Source organism: Sander lucioperca, chromosome 14, assembly GCF_008315115.2.
Source record: "Sander lucioperca isolate FBNREF2018 chromosome 14, SLUC_FBN_1.2, whole genome shotgun sequence".
Classification (NCBI taxonomy): domain Eukaryota; kingdom Metazoa; phylum Chordata; class Actinopteri; order Perciformes; family Percidae; genus Sander; species Sander lucioperca.
The window spans coordinates 13,030,902-13,054,502 of NC_050186.1; the positions used below are offsets into that span (position 1 = coordinate 13,030,902).

At 39.9% G+C, this 23,601-nt stretch overlaps 1 protein-coding gene across 3 annotated transcripts in view; it reads left to right on the forward strand.

Annotated features, from left to right (window-relative positions):
• LOC116051048 (M-phase phosphoprotein 9) overlaps positions 1–20,900 on the forward strand; it is a 29,033-nt gene extending 8,133 nt beyond the window's left edge. The window contains exons 6-24 of one of the 3 annotated variants that reach the window (XM_031301283.2): positions 984–1,149; positions 1,296–1,368; positions 2,336–2,439; positions 3,421–3,537; positions 3,610–4,073; positions 5,586–5,735; positions 6,194–6,281; positions 6,918–7,133; positions 7,932–7,979; positions 8,119–8,183; positions 11,860–11,961; positions 13,769–14,002; positions 14,097–14,284; positions 15,892–16,140; positions 16,987–17,107; positions 17,930–18,021; positions 18,463–18,662; positions 19,093–19,161; positions 20,652–20,900. In XM_031301283.2, the coding sequence (XP_031157143.1) occupies positions 984–1,149; positions 1,296–1,368; positions 2,336–2,439; positions 3,421–3,537; positions 3,610–4,073; positions 5,586–5,735; positions 6,194–6,281; positions 6,918–7,133; positions 7,932–7,979; positions 8,119–8,183; positions 11,860–11,961; positions 13,769–14,002; positions 14,097–14,284; positions 15,892–16,140; positions 16,987–17,107; positions 17,930–18,021; positions 18,463–18,662; positions 19,093–19,161; positions 20,652–20,753 (2,848 nt within the window). In that variant the 3' untranslated portion in view covers positions 20,754–20,900. The remainder of the gene's footprint in view (positions 1–983; positions 1,150–1,295; positions 1,369–2,335; positions 2,440–3,420; positions 3,538–3,609; positions 4,074–5,585; positions 5,736–6,193; positions 6,282–6,917; positions 7,134–7,931; positions 7,980–8,118; positions 8,184–11,859; positions 11,962–13,768; positions 14,003–14,096; positions 14,285–15,891; positions 16,141–16,986; positions 17,108–17,929; positions 18,022–18,462; positions 18,663–19,092; positions 19,162–20,651) is intronic. The other 2 variants (XM_031301286.2, XM_031301285.2) reach the window with 2 other exon arrangements.
• The last annotated feature ends 2,701 nt before the right edge of the window (positions 20,901–23,601 follow it).

The following is a 23,601-nucleotide window of genomic DNA, read 5'->3' on the forward strand; positions in this document are numbered from 1 at the left end:
TTAAAAGGATGAATTTAAGTTTCCTAAATTAAAAAAGCCTTGAAGGAGTGACCTCTTGCTCACCCGGTAGAGAGTGCGCCCCATGTAGGCTGAATCCTTGGCAGTGGCCCAGGTTTAGATCTGACCCACGGCCCTTTGCTGCCTATTTGTACTATCTAATAAAAATGCATAAAAAGCCCAGCCCAATGGTAGGAATGTAACTAGGGATGTTTTTCCATTTTCTGAAATGTGCACCCCTAGATGTAACGATGCACTCAACTCACAATTCGATATAATTCACGACTTTAAGTTGATTTCGTTATCTCACGATTTTTTTTTTAACAGAATGAGCTGCAGACAAATGACTGAAAAATATTCTTTTCTTTATATAAAAATCTCATATGACTGTCAATAAATGTACGGACTTTGTCAATTATTTTAGGCCATATCGTCCCCGCATGTTTTTATGGATATCTTCCTTACTTTGGCCGGTATGACCGCATTCTGTTTGGTATTGTAAAAGCGTCTTAAAAAGTCTTGAATTTAACTTGAACTCTACAGAAACCCTGTTAAGTTATAAGTAGGGCTGTCCTCGACTAAAGAAATTCTTAGTCGACTAACACTTATATGATTTTGTCGATTAATCGATTAGTTGATGTAATCGACAGAGCTGTGCTCTTTGAGAGGTGATTAAGACTAGAAAAGCACAATATAAATGTAGTTAATGAACCATCTGTAAAACTGAGTTTCTCCACAATTAATCCTGCAAAAGCACCACTTTAAATCTTGTGCTTACCAGAAATGTGCTCATAAGTTTCTTGGAAATGAGTAATTAAGCATGAATAAGCATAAAAAATGACTCATCAACTAAAGAAATCTTAGTCGACTAAGACCAAAACGACCTCTTAGTCGACTAATCGACTAAGAGGTGGCAGCCCTAGTTATAAGCAACATTTAATCTGTGAAATTACATTTCTACTTACCCTGACTTGTTCTGTTGGCAGCACCAGCCAGCTTTTGACCTCCTGGGCGCAGAGGCAGAAACTCAGGCCCAAGAAGAGCAAAGCAGGACAAGCGTCAGTACAAATCCCTGAGTACCAGGAGCAGCCCCCCAGCCTCAGAGAATCTCACAAACTAAACGCCCCAGAGAGCTCCGACATCCAGGACCAGGTACAACTCACCATGTGGTAACAGATAATACAATCACTGCCCTGCATCTGTAGTGTTTTTATTTAAGATGTATATGTCTGTTGTGGCTGTGTACTGATTACATTCCCTCCGCTGAATCTAATCTGCTCATCTCTATTGTGCTTCAGCAGCGACCGTCCAGGCCGTCTGCCAGCTCTTTCCCCCTGAGGAGGAGTGACAGCCTGTTGTCTGAGGCATCAGGTAACAATTCACTGACTCAGACAAAACACAGAACAGCAAGGCTCGGACAGCGTGAAGAAATCACTGACAATGTGACCATAGAATAAACAGTACAGGGGATTTATTACATGTTTTTATGAAAGATGAAGCCCTGTTGCAATTACCACAAGTGACAGTAAGATGGCACTGTTGTACCACTCAGGGCTTTATTGTGAGAAATAATATCAATTCTCGTATGTTTTATTCCATGAAACATTTCACTAATATATGTGTGTGTTTGTGTGTTTCCTGTATAAACAGTTTAAGGACCAACTTTGTTAGGTGTCACCTGAAATCATTGTGAAAGCAGAGCTGAACTGTTGCTCCAGTCTGAGAGATTAACACTATGTCATGTCCCTTAGTTTATTTATTTCCATATTTTTGCCCTCTCACGGCTTATCTAATGTGCTCTGTTTTAGTTAATGAATTTAAAGGATAAGTCTGGCAATGTTACATTTTTTTCTTATGGTCAACAAATCCTATTAAAAGGCCAAAACTAACAATGTTTTAGTTCGTCTCTCAGCATTTTCTGATTTTTCTACTCTGTCTGTGGCTTTCAGTACCAAACACATTGGTTCCTACTGTAAATCTTCAAAAAGTGGTCACAGATATATCGTTACATTTTTTTAAAATGGTTCAGTAATATCCTAAAAACAGCTGGTCGCTTTAGTTTTTATCAAACAAACAGGAGGTAATGGTGCATTTGTTGGGGACTAATTTCAGCGGCGGATTAATCCACATTTGGTGCTCTAGTGAGTATTTGTGTCAGCAGGATGCTGTAGGTGGGTTTGGGTCTTTTCATGTTTTTTGACAATAAGAATAATACAGAACATCACCAGACTTATCCTTTAAAATAAACTCTATCAGGGTGGCTATCACTGCTGGAAATATACAAGACATGTCATTTTTTTAAAGTAGATTAAATCACACTACATTCTCTCTGTCTTAGGCCTCACTTATTGGCGTCTGAATGAGAATGAACTGTATCACCCCCTACCGGACAGCTTCGACAGTGGCGCTTACCTCCTTCTGCAAGAAGCATCGATGAGTCTCGTGAGTAACAGTTCACCGTGGAAACTGTGACTGCTCTGATTGAGAGATGAGTTATGAGTAGTCCAACAATCACCAGTAGAGAATAAGATAAACAAGCATCTGGGGATTCTACTTTCGTGTCACACTTTTATAATTACATTTTAGAATAAAAAAAAGACCTGTAAGACACCGTCGCCGACCTGTAAGCTTTTGTCTTTGAGGAGATTAACTGAGAATATTCAGAATCGACTGGTGTTTGTAGGGCTGTCCTCGACTAAAGAAATTCTTAGTCGACTAACACTCATATGATTTTGTCGACTAATCGATTAGTTGATTTAATCGACAGATCTGATAAACTGAGTTTCTCCACAAAGAATCGGGCAAAAGCACCACTTTAAATCTTGTGTTGTCCTCGGGTCAAATTTGACCCGTTTTTAAAAGTTTCTACATCAGAAATTTGAGATTCTTTCATCCAAATTGTCCAAAAATTACACGGATGGTTCCATACAACGCTCCTTGCAAGTTAACTGAAGGATCAGTTCACTACTTTATTGAATTTTGGGGTTTTTTCCCCCCCAAAAAAACCCAGTTTAAATGGTTTCAAAACAGTATCCTGAAACTAAACTTTGACAAAACACAAAATTGATATAATTTCATATAAATGAGATTTCTTGACCATGAATTCGAGAACATTTTTGTGTAAAACTAGTGGTAATACATTGGTGTGAGTGGGGTGTACAGTATACTGATGGTAGTGTAAAAAAAAACAAAGAAAATGTTGAAAAAAAGCGTCAAAAAAGTGATCAATTTCAGTTTTGACCCAGGAGGACAACACAAGGGTTACATCTTGTGTTTACCAGATATGTTCTTATAAGTTTGTTGGAAATAAGTAAATCTTAGTCGACAAAAAACAAAACGACCGAGTAGTCGACTGAGAGGGGCCGTTAGGCTGCTGGTTTGCATTACCTCTCCTCCTAAATGTCTGATCTCTGTCCCTCGTAGACTCCATCTCAGGAGCCCCGGCTGTCTCTCAGAGAGATCTACCAGAACAAGCAAAGACCAGACTGTAAACGTTCAGACTGCGAAGGCTCTGTTACATCCAGTCCTTCGTCACCACGGGTACGTCCCACGGCTCATCAGTGATCAGTTTAGTCCTTTGGCTGAGCCTCTAACCCAAACTTTGTGCTTTAGGTGTTGACCTTGGACCCAGCAGCGAACCAGCGGCAGTCAGATCGCACCTCTGGCTTCACTTCACCCTCTCGCTACAGCAGCCCCTCGTTTGCCGCTCAGCCCCACCTCTCCCCCAGAGTAGGGACCCCTGTAACCCCCGACAGCATGGTGGAGTGCAGTCCCAACCCTGGAGATACAGACGCCATCTCTGATACCTCCAGTGTTTCCGCTGCCGGACCTTCCCCTTCTAAGGTGCCAAGCTCGTGGGGAAACTTATCCCAGGCAGTCCTGTTTCACTATCAGGATAAGACCCAGCCCTACTCCCACACATCCAGCCAGCAACACAGAGCCAGCGAGGAGGAGGGCAGTCACACCCACACCAGCACCCTGAAGCCCTGTTCAACCTCTGGCGCTACGCTGCGGCCTGCAGGCAGTCCACACATGGAGAGAGCTTCATCACTAGAGGATCCTGTTGTACTTTCTCTGTGAGTGTTACAGCATATACTAAAGGTGTCACGATTTCGATATTAATTCGAAATATGATCGAAATGGAAAAAGCAGGATCAACGATTCCCTCGTGTAAAATGAGATACAATGATAATAATACATTTATTTTTTTATAGCGCTTTTCTAGACACTCAAAGACGCTTTACAGTTTTGGTTACAAACAGACAAAAGGTACGTAGACAAGGTTACATGACAGACAAAAAGAAAAGGAAAACACATAGGTGCATGGACAAGCACAGGCAAAGCAGGAGAGGTGGGAAATGAAAAGGAGGGAAAAACTGGGAAAGTCTGTTAACAGGAAAAAGCAAGTTCGAAGAGGTGAGTTTTGAGGGCCTGTTTGAAGGGTGGTAGGGTGCTTGACTGTTTGATGTGGTCGGGGAGGGTGTTCCAGAGGGGTGGGTGCAGCAGCTGAGAAGGTCCGGAGCTTAGTCCTGATGGTCTTGAGTGTGTTGCATCGGCGGACCTGAGGAGGCGGGCGGGAGTGTGGCGGGTGACCGGCAATTTCCACTGGATGCGGACCGGCTCCGCCGTCCGTCAATACCCACCAGGTCCGGATTTGTTGCGGCACGGCTGCGGCCATGACTGACAGCTGTAGTCACAAGGACCCACGAGATCTCACGAATTCACGTAGAATAGAACCGCAAAACCAACAACAGTTAGTTTCCATCCAGAGGAGTAGAGGGGAAACAACTGTGCTGTGTTTTCAAGGTGTAGTGCAGGAAAATATGATCCGCCGTAAGCACGGTGTATTTTACTCTGAAAATTAACCGGATTTTTATTTTGTTTCTGCCGTGTGCTGAATTGCTGCGGAGCTCTCCGGCGTCCAGTAAAAATAGAAGCTCTGCGTATCTGCTCCGGAGGACGGAGTAGGGGCGCAGACGTTCTGCAGTCAGTGGAAATACACACATTGACTTTAATGAAAACCTAATGACTCCGTCGACGTTCCGCATCCAGTGGAAATTGCCGGTGAGGAGGTCGGAGAGGTATGGAGGGGCAAGGTTATTAAGTGCTTTGTATGTGAGGAGAAGTATTTTGAAGTTGATCCTGTGTTTGACTGGGAGCCGGTGGAGGTTGTGGAGAACAGGGGTGATGTGGTCTCGGCGGCGGGTGGAGGTGAGAAGGCAGGCAGCAGAGTTCTGGACATACATTTTTTTTTCTTTTGATAATCAAAATATTTACGACAAATAGAGAAAGCAATAAAATAAAATAAAAAATCTGTTTAAAGAAAGAATTTAAATGCACATATACTTTGCCTGCTTGAGGTTCCATAAAGGAGCAACCTGGACAAAGACCCTATCAGACCCTGAGACCCTGCCAGAGGATCTCAAGCATCTGTCAGGCTCGTAGGGAGCCTTATCATGCAAGGCTTTAGAAATGTTGTTTTTCATTAAAAGAAGTAGTTTGCTTCTAAATGTCTCTGTGTTGTTGAGTCCCACAGAAGTCTTCCACTTTCACCGGTTTTCATTCATCTTCTTCTTTTTTCTCCTCAGACTGCGGCAGAACCTGAGAGAGAAGCACGCTCGACACGTGGCTGATCTGAAAGCATACTATGAGTCTGAGATTCAAATCCTGCGAGACAAACTCAAACTTAGAGATCTGCCCCTGGATTTAGAGAGGAGCAACCAGGCCCTCACAGAGAGGTGAGTTTTTACTAACATTGTCTCTTCAACAACTGAGGAAACTCCATTATTGGACCTTAAGTTCAGGCTTTTTTTTGTCAGGCTACTAGTTACTTTCCAAGGTCGAGAATGAACTTTCACACTGTTTATATTTACAGATTTGTCAACGCATGAGCAACCATAAAATACATGTTTTACCGTAGCACAGAAGTCAATCCATTTAACATGTTGCATAAATGCAAATTATTTAATTATGTTCAAATTGAAGGGGGAACTCAAAGAGAAATACTACATCAAACAGGCTTTTAGTTCTGAGATTTTGATGCAGTACTGAGGAAACAAATGATTTATATTTAAATATTTGAGATGTCAAGGCACACACATGAAGTCCTGTAGGGCTGCACATTTCCCCAGACATTATGCGTCCATGTTATTTTGTTTTCTAACTCTGTATTAATGTGATTTCTGTTCATCCACAGGTGCAAACATCTAGAGAAAGCTCTGGCTGAGGCCACCAATCGCATTCAAGAACTAGAGGCAACAAACGGCTTACTGGAGAAAAAAATAGTATGCTTCCTTAGATTCCTTTTTACATTATTTGTTATGATAAGTGGTGTATGTGTGTATATCTATGTACGGATGAAGGTATTCTGTTAAAAAAATTCTGTTTTCCAGCAAGTCTTGTTATTCACGAAAATATAAAGTGACGAAAACCAGAGCCAATTCACATCATACTTTTCTAATTACAGTGTCAGCAGGACCTTTCAAGCTACAAACAGCTTACACATTTTCTATGAAGCCTTAATTTCAACCTAAACATCTGTTTCTCGTACCAGATTGTAATTGTTGTATTCATATTTAACGCCCCAAACGAATCCTGCAATTAAAATATGACACTTGTCAAAGGAAACCTTCCTGTGTGATTTCAAAAATTGTTCTTAAATTTCTTTGTATTTGTTCTTCAAAAAGGGCTTTAAGTCATTAAACACAACTCAGTGATACCTGCAAACACCCTGTAATTGTTCCAGTGGGATTTGTTGCTACTTAAGCACTTAAAGTTGCACTTTAAAAAAGAAAGGTTAATGTACTGTAGTCTTTTGCTTTTTAAACTTCATCAAAGGTGTTTTCCTCAAATCATTTTTAATATATCATGCATATACATACAATTAATACTTTACCATTGCCCTGACTTTCCGTCATTAGGCAGAATGGCCGGAGCGGTACGCTGTAGCGGGTGCGACTGTGAAATCCCTGAAGCAGCGACTAGAAGAAAGCAAACGCTCGGGTAAAGAGAAGGACGCCCTGGCAGCACGTTTGAAGACCCAAGTACAGCAGCTGGAGGAGTCGGTGCAGAAAGCCTGCAGGGAGGCTGACGAGAGGGAGGCAAAGAGGGAGAGAGAGTACAAGATGCTGCAGGATGTGAGTCTGAGTGGGAGAGAGAGAGAGAGAATATAATAAGACTATCATATAATCTCAAACCCTTTCCACTGGAACCTTGCTGCTATTATTTCTTTTCTATATCAAATATTGTGCTAGGTTGTTGATATACTCAGAATACTTTAAAAAATGCTATTTTTCTTTATCTTGAAGATTTATTTTGTCAGCAGGGAGGTGTGTAAAAGTTTCTTCCATTTAGGGATGCACCGATCAGATCAGTGTGATCTATATCTGCTCTGTTGTTAAGCAAACCAGGTATCAGACCAGACGTGACTGATCCACATTAATACTCGACTGTGAACTTACTGTGAAACCGGCATTAGTTAGTTCAATGTAGTTTTTCCGAGAGTACATTTTCTGCATTTGTCGTGGGGATGTTGTTTTAAAACACTGGACAAAGTAACATTAGATTTTATTACATGTTTCATAAAGCCAGATAAGAGAGAATGCATCTTATTAACAAAGAAAATGTAGCAACCAGAGTAAAATAACACTACGGAGCAGCTCTGCAATGTTAGTCTGAGGAACAAGAAGGGAAAAAAAGAGCCTTGTTTATCTAATCAGGACAGTTCTGTTTGTCAAGAAGTGATGTGTTACAGTTAAAGCCTCACGTTAAGATACGTTAGAATGATCACCATGCATTTACACACAGCGAGGAACCAGTATGCAGAAGTATCAGGAGAGAAGAGGTCGATAAGTGCATCCCTATTCCATTTGAAAAACTCTGCATCAACACTGATGTTCTTCATGATCAAGGTCTCTGTCGTTTTGTTTCCTCAGCTGCTCGGACAATATGACTCTCTGGTGAAGGAGCACGAGGGACTGAAGGTAAAAGATCTCTAACTGGGACTGTTCTGTTACATTTTATCAATTGATCATTGTTGAAGCATGTAAGATTGTTTCAGCAGTGACAAACAAAATGAGTTCTCTCCATGCCATTTCTTAATTCATCCTTGTGTATCTACAGAACAACCTGGTGTCAACAGAGAACAAGCTTGACGACGCCAACGATCAGATATCAGAACTGAAGAGGTGAGTGGATTGATTGTAGAGAGTAACACAGCATTAGCTGGCAATCAGGTTAGGGTGTTTATCTGTGTTTTAAGCCCCCAACGTCTCCTTCCAGGCAGCGCTGCCTGGATTAGGCAATGGTTAGGGTTAGGGTTAGGGTTAAGATTAGGGTTAGGGTTAGGTGCCTTGAAGTCAACGGTCGCAGCGCTGCCTGGAAGGAGACGTTGGGGGCTTAAAAAACCATCGAGCGGTTAGGGTGTTGTATGAATTTCAGAATTTAATGTTTTCCGTCCAGTGTGAAGCTTGAATCCGTCGTAATAAGAAAAGAAGATAAAGTGTAAAAACAACAAGTTAGGGTGTTTCTGGGATTATGTGCTATGTGTGACTATTTCTAGGCTGGGACTAGGGTTGCACGATATTGACAAAATGTGATATTGCGATATCGATTATGAATATTGCGATATCGATATTAATTTAGATATTTTTAAACATATGTAAAATTACAAAAGTTACGAGAAAACACATCAAAATAGATTCATAACCAATGAAACATGATCATTATAGCGTTTCAAGCGGGCTCTAAATCGAACACAACTAAGCCGCACAGCCAACAGACGGGACGCAGCGCTCCACAAAATAAACAAAATATTGCATACTTATTACAACACTTATTTTCATAACAATAAAGTATCAAAAACTAAGGAGGACACGCTGTTGGATGCTGTCCTCCTCTCCTACTTCAATGCCTAACAAATCTATCTCTCTCTCTCCCTGACCCTGTCTTTCACTGGTTGATGCCTGAAAATATTGTAAACAAATTAATAACATAACTAATTCCACTGGTCGGACTGTTCAGCTCTGTTTCAGACTGATACCTCCGGTTCAGGCTGGTCCTCGTCCTCAACACGGGCCTTTTTCAGTCGCGGAAAATACTTTTCAATACTCATCTGGATTGAAGCAGCAAACATTCAGTGTAAGAGTAAAAAAATGACATAACATTATTTATAATACGTTTATTTGATTCACAGCTGCTATATAGTGTTTTGACCTCGACAACCCAACTGCATTTTACCACTAATTTGCGACTAGTTAACTTTCTAAAGCGGGCGCAGTCGCTTGTTTGCTAAGAGTGGGGTTGGTGATTGTGAATGTGTGATTGTGTGAAGGTGTTCACGAGATAGATACCAACCTTTCGTGAACTTGTGAATTTTGCCAGCAGTCTTCTCTCCTTTACGGAGACAGACGCTGTGTACACGGTGGGCTCGATGGTGTTAACCCTCCAACGTCGCCTTACAGGCAGCTAACCCTCACCTTAACACTAACATAACTTTTTTGACATAACCAACGTTGGGGGCTAAAAACACCAAACACCGCACGGTGGGAGGAGCTGTGTGTGTGTGTGTGTGTGTGTGTGTGTGTGTGAGAGAGACACAAGTGACAGAGAGACGGAGGAGAGCAGGGAAAGGAAATGCAGAAGAACGTGTTTTAAAAAGCGTTTAAAAAAAAAAAAAAAAATTAATAATTAAACGCAACATGCGGCGGCCGGTGTTGATAATGCAGCGCACCGCCACACATTAGTCTATGTGTGGGAAACACTGAGGCTATTCCCTTAAACATTTAAATACACATCTTATATTGAGCTTGTCTAGTGGTGAAGACTTTTAATAATCTTAGCAGACACAAACCAAGAACTTAATGTAAAGAGCTTATAGCAGAGATGTGACATTACAGCTGTAGTGTTGTTATCAGCTACACACCTGTCACATTGTCATTGGTCGCCTCCAGCAACTTTGTAAAAGAGCTGCAGTGGCGGTTGGTAGACAGCTGGGCGATCGAGGGGAGAGGCTAAATCAATAGAGCCTAATGATGGTCTCTGTGCTGTCAAAAGCAGATAATAGCATTGGCAGCAACTTTCCATTACAGTTCAGCTCTGCCTGCAAATTGTCACCAATAGAGGCAGAGCCATGGACTCTGTATTGATGAAGTGTGTCATGTCGATTCAGCGAATTGACGGACAGATAGCAAACTCGGCTCGCAGAACAATCAATATGTGTGTCACAGGAGGGCTTTCGCACCGAAGCATATTATCTGGAGGGAGAGCCTAGAAAAAGAAATAGATTGAGAGGTCCAGAGACCTGTGAGTGGCCTTTTATAAAGAGGGAATTGGAAACTAGGAAAGACTACAATGTGCATGCAAACTGGAAAAATTAAACCATGTATTGAATGCGTGGACGGTGTCAGAGAATCCTAAGAACAAATGAAAAAGACACATTGAGCCAGGACAGCAATAAAATAAGAATTTCTTACATCAAGCTGACTCTAAAGCTCAGATGCAACCAAGAAAAGACGCATTAATTGGGTTGTGACATGAGGATCCTTCCAGGCATTCAATAAGTCAAAAAGCCAGAACATCGAGTCGATGTTAGACCATCAAAATGGAAAAAGGGTGTAAAATGCAGTAAGATATGCGAGAACATTTCCAGCATCAGGGTCTGATGGAGTCACATCGTGGAGTGTAAAAAGCTACAGGAGATGTTTAAAGATAGTTATTAAGACCTGTCATACTAACACAGGAGATGCAAATTAGAGCCAGATCATGACAGCAGAGAGAATTTATAATAATGCACAGGAGACAGTATTGAGATAGAGGTTAGCTTTGGGTCACATTACTTCTGTGTAGAGAGAAAGATTTTCAGTGGAGCTAATTAACCTAAAAAAAGAATACCTCAGGATGTTTAAGCACACCCATCCATGTTGTATTTCTGGGCAGTAGGGGTGTGAGAAAAAATCGATACACGAGTATCGCGATATTTTATTTTGCAATACTGTATTGATTTTCAAAAACGCAATATCGATTTTTTAAGTTTACGTGCAAAAATATTCATATAAGACAGTGGTTCACGTTTATGTTGTGTTTAAACCCCCTATGCTGAGACGCACCACTAGTGTCCTTGCCTAACAGTGCCTAGCAGTGCCTGACTTTTTGCTAGAAGCTAACAATGTAGCTATGGCTGAACTTTGGCCTACTTTAGCATATAAACATCAGCTCACTAAGAACCTTTGAACCACAATCCCAAACTGGCAGTTTGATTTTTCTGTGTACTGAATCGTTTACCTAAAGTAAACTTCTTTGACTTTTATGCACATCATGTCTTTTTTAAAATATTAGTTTTTCTAAAATTATACTTTAAAAAAATCCCAATATATCTCCTTACGTACAGTATCGAAATATATTGCAATATATTGAATCGTGACCCATGTATCGTGATACGTATCGTATCGCCAGATTCTTGCCAATACACAGCCCTACTGGGCCGCGCAACCTTTATGTCAGACTAAACTGAACCCATGATGTGTTACAAAAAGAACATTTTAATAATAATAATAATAATAATAATAATACGCTCATAAACTAAATTGAAGACTGCAAAATGATTTACAAGGTCAAAAAAGAAAGAAGTACCCATGAAAGTGAGGAAAACAAGGTAAACATTTACATTGAGGTCATCAGGGCTGCACTGAGGGACATTTCTTTTTACATTCAAAGAGAGAAAGAATTAAATGAAGTTTCAAATGTTTGTCATCATACATATATGTTGAATTAGTTTTGTTTTATAAAGAAGTTAACAGAAGGTCCCCTGTCTGTCGGTATCTTTAAATCTTGTGACCATGCATTATCTCTGTCTGTCCCCCTCAGAGTAATCTCCAAACTGGAGTCTCAGGTGAAGCAGCTGGAGCACGAGAACCAGGCCAGGGCACGTCATTCTTCCCACAGTAAAACACAACCTTCTGGGGCTGGGTAAGCACTTCCATGCACTGATAATCTGATACTCTTAGTCTCTGAGTCTCTTACGGGGAACGGCTTACTTTCTGGTCGGGCTGCATGATATGCGGACAATATCTAATTGCGATTATTTTGACTGATATTGCGATTGCGATATGATTCACGATATTGGAGGGAATGATCGTTTTTGTATCATTATTCTCATTTTCACTGAAAATTATTAACATTGAAAGAAATGAAAGTGATGATAGTGTGATTTTTGCAAGGATCTGTACCAAACAAAGATGTTTTCTGTAGTCTGTAGTAGAGATGTTCCGATACCGATACCAGTATCAGTATCAGTGTCGGCTCCGATACTGCCTAAAACGCTGGTATCGGTATCGGGAAGTACTGGAGTTTATGCACCGATCTGATACCACGTAATAAAGCCCTAAAGAAAATTTACGTTAAAGTAGTTTATTTATGTTCTTTTTCCGTTATAACTGACTGTCAAACTGGAGAATAAAAGAAAGTTCTGGGGCGTTCATTGTTTGTGATTGTTCATGTTTCACAAAGAGTTTAACCTGAGCCAGACCGACAACAAAGATAGAAATCATATCACATCCATACAGGGATAGTAGTATACAGCTGTTATACATCATATCATCCATACAGGGATAGTAGTATACAGATGTTATACATCATATCATCCATACAGGGATAGTAGTATACAGCTGTTATACATCATATCATCATACAGGGATAGTAGTATACAGCTGTTATACATCATATCATCCATACAGAGATAGTAGTATACAGCTGTTATACATCATATCATCCATACAGAGATAGTAGTATACAGCTGTTATACATCATATCATCCATACAGGGATAGTAGTATACAGCTGTTATACATCATATCATCCATACAGGGATAGCAGTATACAGCTGTTATACATCATATCATCCATACAGGGATAGTAGTATACAGTTGTTAAAACATAATAAAATATATGACACACTGGTATCGGATCAGTACTCGGTATCGGCCGATACGCAAGTTCAGGTATCAGAATCGGTATCGGGAAGCAAAAAATGGTATCGGGCCATCTCTAGTCTGTAGGATGGGATTTGTAGGCCGGGACTTCTCTGCAGCACCACAATACTTCATTCAGAATGGTTTGACACATATTTTGCCTTTAACAAATATTGCGCCCACCCCCCGCGATTTGGATATTGCACTAGTCCATATTGCGATTTCGATGCAATTGCGATTAATTGTGCAACCTTACTTTCTGGTCTTTTCTGGTCTTTTCTTGGTCAGGTCCAATGTAAATAAAGTAGATTGCAGTTTTTTTCTGCTACATACATATCTACTCTGTACATACAGTATACACATATCCTGTGTTCTCCTTTAAGAAAAAAAATCTGAAACCAAAATGGAAATTAGTATTGTATATTTTGTAGTTTCATGGTGGTGCCCGCTATGTTTGCATTAATCCGTCGGATCACCGTTCTATCACAGGCAGACGTTAACATGACTAACAAGCAGACAGTTGCCTGCTATACAACAACAAGAGAAACATACTTTAAAGGTGCCATATATCATATATTATCAGGTTCTTGTATACTTAAACTACATGTTTGCATGCTTTAATATTCAAGAAACGCACAAACACATTATTCTTCTCATACGGTCTGTCTGAATATACCTGTATTCACCTTCTGTCTGAAACGCTCCGTTTTAGCACCTGTCTCTTTAAGCAATAAATAAACAAAAACTTAATTTTGACTGCAGAAATGCAGATGCCTCAATTTAAATATTCTCTGAACATGTCTGCAGTCTCCTCCACCATCCTGACCTGCTGCTGTCACCCAGTAAATGCAAGGTAGACCCAGACGTCACCCGCCGGAAGTCCCCTTGTGCTCTATCTGACCAGCTGAACAGTGGCAGAAAATCCCCATTCCCTCAAACTAACCAATCAAGTCTCCACAAGAAGTCACATTATCCGTTAAATGATCACTCATCAGGAACTGGAAGCTCTGTGGACACCTCGTCAGCTGGTGGGAGCTGGAGGTAGTTTTTTTTTTTTTTGTAATTGTTGTGGATGTTTTCTCAACCAAAGTGTAATGAAGATTTTAGGTGGTTAAACAGAGACTGTGTTCTGCAGGTGTGCGTCCCCCCCAGAGTGTGAACAATCTCAGCCTCAGCACAGACACCAGGAGCAGAGCCAGCGGGAGGCCAGTCGCAGAGACGGATCCTCCGCCCTGACGCCCATGATGAGGGCCCTGATAGAGCTGGAGGAGACCAGAGCCACAGAGAGCCGGGCCCCCTGTAAGAACAGCTTCACCACCCACAGTATGACTCGCACTCACTCACTCACTCACTCACTCACGAGACGTTACCAACCTGATTAATGCTCTAATTTAAAACTCATGTTTATCTTCTTTTTTCTACAACTTTTTTTACCTGAACATATGCTAATCAGTGTTTTCCCTAGCTTTGAGGAAGACTTTGAGGTGCGCGGGGGGTTTAGATGTCCTTTCTTAAGAAAATGTGACTTTTTTAACAAAAAAAGAAAGCAATTTCCCCATACATTTCATGTCTCTTTGTAGTCGTGTTGTGTCTCTTTTTGGTCATTTTTGTTTTCTTTGGGTTGTTTTGGGTCTCTGTGATCATTTGGCATCTCTCTGTAGTCGGTTTTTGTCTCTTTGTGGTAGTTTTACGTCTCTTTTTCACATTATTTTAGAATGTTATTACTTCCACATCTGTGTTTAAAATGCTGAAAAAACTAGAGCAGATAATAAAAAAAAAAAAAACACTTAAAAAACTTAAAGGAGAATTCTGGTCGATTTCAACACGTAGCTCTGTTGTTTGTGGTCGCGGAGTGCTGTTTTAGCGAGAAAAAGAAAATAATCGGTGTTGCCTACACCAAGTTATCCTCCTGCTAGATTTCTCACCCAGGCAGCTGAAACGGGGCAGGTTTTAAACAAGTTTTTAGCCTCTTAACATGTTCGAGATGTCATTACTTGTGCCTACCCATGTGAAGTGATTCCTTCTGAGTGAACACAGTGAATCTGACTGCAGTAATTGTGAAAGAAATGCATAAAAGTTGTGCTTATTCAGCCAATGCACATACCTCTTTTTTCATGTGCATCTGAACAAGCCTTTATGTATATGTATATAGCCTATATAAGTATCAGAATGCCTATTTATTGTCTGTTTTAATATGATTTGGACTAAAAACAAGACTGCATGCAGATATGTAAATTGTATTCTTGTTAGGGCAACCAACAACAATTTTCATGATCAAATAATCCTCCAATGACTTTCTCGACTATTCAGATGTCAGAATATTTGTATAAAATGTCAGAAAATAGTGAATAATGCCCATCACACATTCCTAAGGTCCAAAGTGATGCATTTAAAATGTTTTGTTTGGTCTTGCAGTCCAAGAAAGACATTTAATTTATTATTACATAAGACAAAGAAAAACAGCAAATCCTCACAACTGAGAGGCTCTAACTAGTGTAATTGTATTTTGTATTTTTTCAGTGTTGCTCTTGTTTGTACTGTTAATACTGCGTTGTTGAAAAAGGATAAAATATTTAAAAAATTGTTTTTCTGTCTATTGATTAATTGACTGATTGTCTGATAGTAATTATAGGCTGATCAACTCCCTCATAACTAACATCTTTATGGGAATTTTGGTACACAGCCCACACACACAGCACACACATACAGCACACACACACACAGCAGACACACACAGCAGACACACACAGCGCACACACACAGCAGACACACACAGCACACACACACAGCACACACACACAGCAGACACACACAGCAGACACACACAGCACACACACACACAGCGCACACACACAACTCAGTCCTGCTGACTGTCATGCATGTTTTTGAATTGGACCTCATCATCACGTCTGTGTGGTTTGTCTTTGCAGGGGTCGGCAATCAGAGGACCACAGTCGGATTTGTGGAGCGGAGACACAAAGAGGTGATTCAGGAGCGAGTCGGGCTCCAGGCGGACAGGGACGGGGTTAAACCTGGAGGAGTCGTGGCCAGGGCTGAGCGAGGAGGAGCAGCGAAAAGAGCTGCAGCTCTGCTGAGAGCTCAGAGGAGTCTGTCTCCGCAGGGCCACCGATCCTCCTCACTGCCTCCAGAACATCGAAACAAACTCACGACTACACCCCGTATGTCTTTCCAGGCTTCTCACACTTACCTTCACACCAAGTCTTTAATGTAGCTTTCAACTCAGTCGCGGATCAGTCGCTATTCTGACGTCTACTGGAAACGTTTCAGAAAAGTTTAGAGGTTTTTTTCCTTTTTCAAAGATTTTTTTGGGGCATTTCAGCCTTTAATGGAAAGAACAGATAGATATGAGAGGGGAGAGAGAGGGGGATGACATGCAGGAAATCCTCTCAGGTCGGACTCGAACCCTGGACCTTCTGCGTCGAGGAATACACCTCCATATATGTGCGCCTGCTCTACCAACTGAGCTACCCTGGCCACGTTTAGAGTTTTTTTTTGTCGACATTTTTTGTGTTTTTACAAGCATATATATATATACGTGTTTGCAGGTCATTCATATGTGGTAACATGATTTTTGGCCGCACTCGTACAAGCTAAACTCATAGTTTTTATTCTTTTTATTCGTCTAAGGAGCTTTGAAAATACACGTAGGCGCTGCACCTAAAGGTTATAGGCTGTAACCGCCTGTTACCTGTTTCTTTTTTCTTTTTGTACAGATGAAACAAATGAATGACACCTCATGCACTTACATATGATTAAAGTAAACTAATAGCCAACTTACTCCACAAGTTGTGATTGATAAGGAGATATGCTATGTGTCCAACCAAAAACTATAAATAGTTAATCACTTCATATATTATATATATATATACATACAGCCAAGCCAATAAATTCATAATCTTCTCTTTTGTGGTTCACTAAACCTCATTGGAGAATGTAGTTTTTAATTAATGATGTATTAGTATATTAAAGTTTTGATTAATTGTGTGTTATTCTCTTCCATCCAGCAAAGAGAGGAACTTTACTCATGCCCATGTCTGCAAAGTCCAGTCCCAAACGCTGCCCCACTGAGAACTACTCCACTGCTTTTGGTCACTTCATGCCAAGAGAGGAACACCTGCACAAAAGGTGAGCAACACAAAACATCTCATCTGAAGCAAGGCCTGCATTAAAGGTACTGTTCTACTTTTTGGGAAATATGCTTCTTTGCTTTCTTTTCGAGAGTTAGATAAGAAGATCGGTCACCCTAATGCCTGTGCATTTAGCATGGAGTTTAGGAGGCAATTAGCTTAGCTCAGCGTGCAGGCTGGAAGCAGGGGGCAACGGCTGAAATATCTCAACAATTATGGGATGGATGGTCATTTTCTCTACAGCTGCTGGTGTGAAGAGGCTAAGGCTGAATAGTGCTCATACCAACCACAACACAGGGTTACACTAAAATGAATACATATAAATTATTTAAAAATATATAAATATAAAAAGAAATAAATGAGATATATATATATATATATATATATATATATATATATGTTCATTTATTTCTGTGTATATTTATTTATATATTTTTAAATACTTTTAATCTTTTATATTTTGTTATTTTTCTTTATATTTTCACTTCACAGATTTTCTATTTTTATGGCACTCCTGTGACTCCATACAGATATTTATGTACAACGTAGTTGTTATGTATTTTTAGTAAAAGACTGCCTGCTGAAATATACCTTTTTAGACCTTTTATTTACTCATTTACTTATTTATCAGATAAAATAATGCAAAGTGGGTCACACAGAGCTCCTAGCTTGTTAAAATCCAGTCCAAGCATTGAGCTATAAAGAGTTTCGGGAGCCAGTGTTAAAGAAACAGTACCGCAGCTTCTTTAACAAGACTTTAATCTATCTATTATACTGGATGAAATGAATTTAAAAAAATCACATTATGTTCCGTCTACAGGATTGATGGACAAGTTGACCAGAGGCGTCATTCATTCCAGAGCAGCAGTCCCAGGAAGAGACTCCATTTTTCGTCATCAGACAGAGAAGATGGTAATCTATTCAAGCTCTGAGAGATATTTTATTTTATTTAGAGGTGTTCCTCATTAGAGCTGCAAAGATTAATCGAATAATTGACAAGTTGTATTGTCAACTATTTTGATAATCGTTTGAGTAAAAAGTAAAACTTCTCTGATTCCAGCTTCTTAAATGTGAATATTTTCTAGTTTCTTCTCTCCTCTGTGACAGTAAACTGAATATTTTTGAGTTGTGGACTACATTTTTCAACATTTCCTGACATTTTATAGACCAAACAACTAATCGATTAATCAAGAAAATAATCAACAGATTAATCGACTATGAAAATAATCATTGCAGCCGTATTCCTAACATTTTGCCTCCCTTATGTTATGTAAATGGGGTGGAAGAAAATGAGTGTAAATGTCCTCTCTCATGAAGGAACACATCAGACTCCGTGTCTTCCTCCCCCCTCAGACCTCCAGCAGCCAGAGTGCTCCAGCAGCATGAACCCACCGGAGAGACGCTCCCAGCTGGGCTGGGAGGAGCCGCGTGACTGCAGGGGATCCAACCTGCGGGACTCCTATGAGGACGCAGCTCCACTTTTCCTGGACAAACTCCACTCGCTGGCTGAGGCAGAGAAACTGTTTGACGAGCTGACGCAGGAGAAACTGCAGGTGAGTGGTTTTTTTCTTCTTTTCTGTGAGAAATGAGCTGACTGTGAAAGCCTCACAGCTCATCACATCATACACAGCCACCAGCCGTCAACCAGGACATTTTTTATTAACTCAGCGAAGGACATTTAGTGAAAAGGACTCTGTGTAGTTCAGTTTAAAGAGCCTTGTATCTCGGACACACGAGGCCTGAATGCTACAACTCTAATCCCCTCCCCAACCTCTTATGTAACATGTACTTCATTGTATTTTATACCGCTCCGAAATGACTTCTATTATTAGGAAGTTCATGTCCACATCCCCCCTTTTACCCCTCCCTCTGTCCTGGTCATTCAGTGACGTCTGGCTCCACATTTGTCGTGTGCCGGTTGTTGCATCAATATAATTATTTTTGTTATTTAATGATTGACCTATTTGTGTGTGTGCCGGGCAGATTGAGGCAGCTTTGAGCCGGATGCCTGGAGCAGGCAGCAGAGTGACTCTACAGACCAGGTTAGATGAGGTAGGACACCAGATATTATCTTCATATCATTTTCCCATGTTTGTTTGTTTTGTACAATAATTAGGGCTGAATGGTTAGGAGTTTCATTATTAAAGTACTTGTTGCTGATTTTCTTTGTTTTATTTCATTTTATATTTTAAATATCAAACGAGTATCCACTTAGAAAACTAATCCTGTCTTGTGTACCTTTAAATAGGGTTTAACCAAATTTCTTCCCATTACACAGCTGTGACTATAACGGAGACTTGATAATTAGGACTGTAACTGTAGCTGGTTGGGAATAGGTGACCACTGTGGTGCATCGGTAAGAATGCAGTCGAATGCTCTGATGCTCTTCAATGGACTTATTGGCAGCAGGCAGATGGTTGTCTGTCTGTTTGTGTGTGTGGTTCTACAATAAATAAATAAAAGGGAAATATCAGCATACAAACAAAAATGACAGTGCTGACAGGATACAATTAGTAAGGCTAATAAATGATAATTAGTATAACTTTCACTTTGAGTATTTATAGCTGCTTAAATCAAAATAACCAAATAATATATCAAATAACACACACCAGCTCCTTAATTAAACAGCCTTCTTACTGCTGGGATCTCAGTAACAGCAACCCAAACATACAGTAGTTCCCTAATACACAATCATTGTAAACACACGATAATGATTATACAGTGTTATGTGAGTACACACATAAGCACAATAGTAGTGTAACACTAATAATACCAAGCATTAGCCTGCTGCTAGGGAACTTTATGCTAACATACTGCATTTCAGCTGAATATCCCAGAACATACAATGTGCATATAAACCTAAGGCACCGAAATACACATGTATAAACATTAACACCAGTGTACTCACATCTCTGTCTCTGAACGCACACATGCACGGATGGCGACACAGACGACAACTATACACCAGAAATATCTACGATGTGCTTTTCTCGGCTACTCTCACTACTAACTTAAAAAACGAAATTATCAGCCAGCCAATTTATTGATTTAAATCATTTTAAGCCACGCTAGCAGTATGGCTCTTTTCACATTTTGCTACATTAAAAAATAAAACTATTAAAGGTGCTGTAGGTAGGATTGTGAAGATCCAGGACTTAGCCAAACAATTTGAACATCGACTACTTCTCAGTCCCTGATCAGCCCCCCAATCGCAAAACGGTCTCCTAAGCCCCTCCCCCCACAAGGGAGAATGAATGCGTGTGCATGAGCAGTGATTGACACGCAGTTAGACACCCCCCCTGGCCCTGATTGGTGCATCTGAACAGGGAGCGGTGGATTTTTTGCAAATCCCACTACAGGCTGTAGGTGGAGCCAGAGGAGCCGGATTATTTTTAAATGACCTGCTTCATGTAGTTCTACTGGAACATAGGGTCAGTTTCGGCAAATATGACAGAAAGTTAGTTTATAAGTCTTACCTACTGCACCTTTAATCGATCATCAAAGTAGTGCCAGTTAAATTTCTGCGCTTCTTTCCTCGTCAGGTGGCCTTAGAGAATCGTCTGGAGGTACTGAATCGTGAGCTGGGATCCATCCGCATGACTCTGAAGAGATTCCACGTCCTCCGCTCCTCTGCCAACATATAGCAATGTCTGTCTTTTTACATCACAGTGTAGATGCTCCAGCTTAGTGTCTTGGTTTTAGACACTGCACTGATTGTCTCTTTCTGTGCCATACGTCCATCTGTACAGCAACTCCACAGTATCTTTTTTTTATACTTAATTACTCTGGGATATTTTTGATATGTCTGAAAGATATTGCAATTTTTGGAGTCTATTTTTAGTAATACACAGATTTGTAAATTCGTTTACTTTTTTAGTCACAGAAAAATTAATATGATATGTTTTACTTGCCATATTCAGGTGACAATTTTTAAATGTGAATGATAAAAAGGACTTTCCAGCAGAGACAGTCATTCCACTTGGGAAATATCACTGTCCATTTTTGTTCATGTGTTTGTGGACATTTTTGACATGAGGTAAAATGTATTTATTTTGTTTTTGTGCATATTTTACACGTTTATTTCTTTTATACATCGTTTTTTTTCTATTTGTTTCGGGCCAAATGTATCAAACTTGAATGAATTATTTGTTTACTTGAATCAAATTGCCTTTATTCTTTGTTTACTTTCCATTACTGCTTGTCACTATCTTCCTATGTTCCATGTTTCCTACAGGATTGGACCTCCAGATTAGAGCCACTTGTAAAATCCAAACCAGCACACTTTGTTCAGTACACACACACACACACACACACACACACACACACACACACACACACACACACACACACACACACACACACACACACACACACACACACACACACACACACACGGTTGTTTCTCTTTGATCGATGTTTGTGCATGGAATTTCTTGCACTGCTTCCTTTTGCCATGCAGTTTTACTACCTGCCATGATCTCCACTGGAACTAATATAATGTTGTTGTTGCACAATAAATTAAGCTTTTTGTTTTGATAACTAGAGGTATTTATTTTCATGACTGACTAGTTTATTATTTCCAAGGTAAAACACACCGCAGTGATTCTGAAAAAAAAACAAAAACATGTCAGATAAAAATATAGATAATTTGTTTTGGTCAAAAATGAATTTAATCAAACCTATAAATAATATTCCAGCGAATTCTAGAAGCGGCGCGATTTCATGTAATGGCAGAACGCGAGTTCGACCGAGGCGGCGCGAATTGACGTGACGGAAGACGCATCCTAGTGAGAGTTGAAAGTGTTTTAAGATTGAGAGAATAATTCCCTCGTATCCCGGTTTTAAGCTAGCTAACATTACTACATAAGCGAACAAAGACGAAACGAAAACAAAAACTACATCGACTGGAGGGAGTTAGCAGAAATAAATGGAGTTTCTAGTGAGTTCAGAGGACCGAGCTGGTGAACACACACACACACACACACACAACCACGTTTGTTTCACTATTTTTGTGGGGACCCGTCATTGACATAACGCATTCCCTAGCCCCTTACCCTAACCTTAACCATCACCACTAAATGTCTAACCTTAACCCTTACCCTCACCCTAACCATAACCTAATTCTAACCCTAATCCTAAAACCAAGTCTTAACCGTCAAACAGCCCTTTAACCTTGTGGGGTCCAGCATTTTGGGCCCCACAAGGCTGTGCAGACCCCACAAGTATACTGTATTCCCCGGTTTTTGGACCCCACGAATATAGTTAAACAAGCACACACGCACACAGGTCCGACACTAGCTAGCGTCCTCTGCTAGCTAGCTTACAGCTAGCCTAACGTCTCTACAGTTGCTACATTTGCAAATAAAAGAAATGCGGTTACATTCGCGCGAATAATATAATGCCATACTTTCTGTGAACACCAGGGTTTGATTTAAAAATAGTTAATATGGTTTAAAGGCATCTGCTGACAAACGTAAATAAGTCTTTTGTGGATTACGTTAGCAAACATTAAGTTAGCAATGATCTGAGAACAATAACATATAACTAGGATGTTGTTCCAAAACAATTTCACAGCCAAAGTTTTGTTATTTAAAATAGCGTTAATCAATTTGTTTTAATCAAATTGAAAACCTGTTCTGTCCCAGTTCTCAAGAGCCAGAGAAACGCCATAAGGATACATATCATTTATTAGTTAACTAGCTATATGACCATGTATAAAACATCTAAGAAATTGCTTTAAGAAGAGTGGGCCTAAACAGTTGTGCAGAAAGTATTAAGATCCTTTAAGTAAACGTACTAGCTAGTAGCACACTGTACGTTAAAGTAGAATGGACCATTTCAGAATATTATACAGCCTTATATCTTATTATTAATTATTATGCTGTAATGTGTTCATTACGATAATGTTTCAGCTGGTAAAAGTGGAGCTAATTTCAACTACTGCTGGCTAGTTTAATCTATAATACAACTTTATTTATTAGCTGATTTATATTTGTATTAATTATCTGCAAAGTAATGTCAAATATATGTAGCGTAGTAAAAAGTGCAATAATATTGGCTTCCACGATGTAGTGGAGTAGAAGTATAAAGCAGCATAACATGGAAATGTGATAACTAAAATGTACTTTACTATAAATATATTTTGATGCTAATATTTTTGTACATATACACAAGTCAATTTTGAATATAGATGAGTAGACTATTTCTTCCACCACTAATTATTAGGAATATTTACGCAGGAATTGTATAATAAAATGTTTTCATATACGATATGTCATGATCTTATTTTGTTTGCTGTTTTCTATGTTTACTTTGTGACTGTCATGAGAACATTTTAAATAGTCACAAAGTAAACAGAAAAACAGCAAACAAAATGAGATCAGAAATAGACATGGAAAAAAAACACAGTTGGAGGGCTGCCAGAGTATCAGAGTGCAAGATCAAAGTTTATTCAGATTAAGGCCACAGCATCTAGCAGCAAACACACACCAG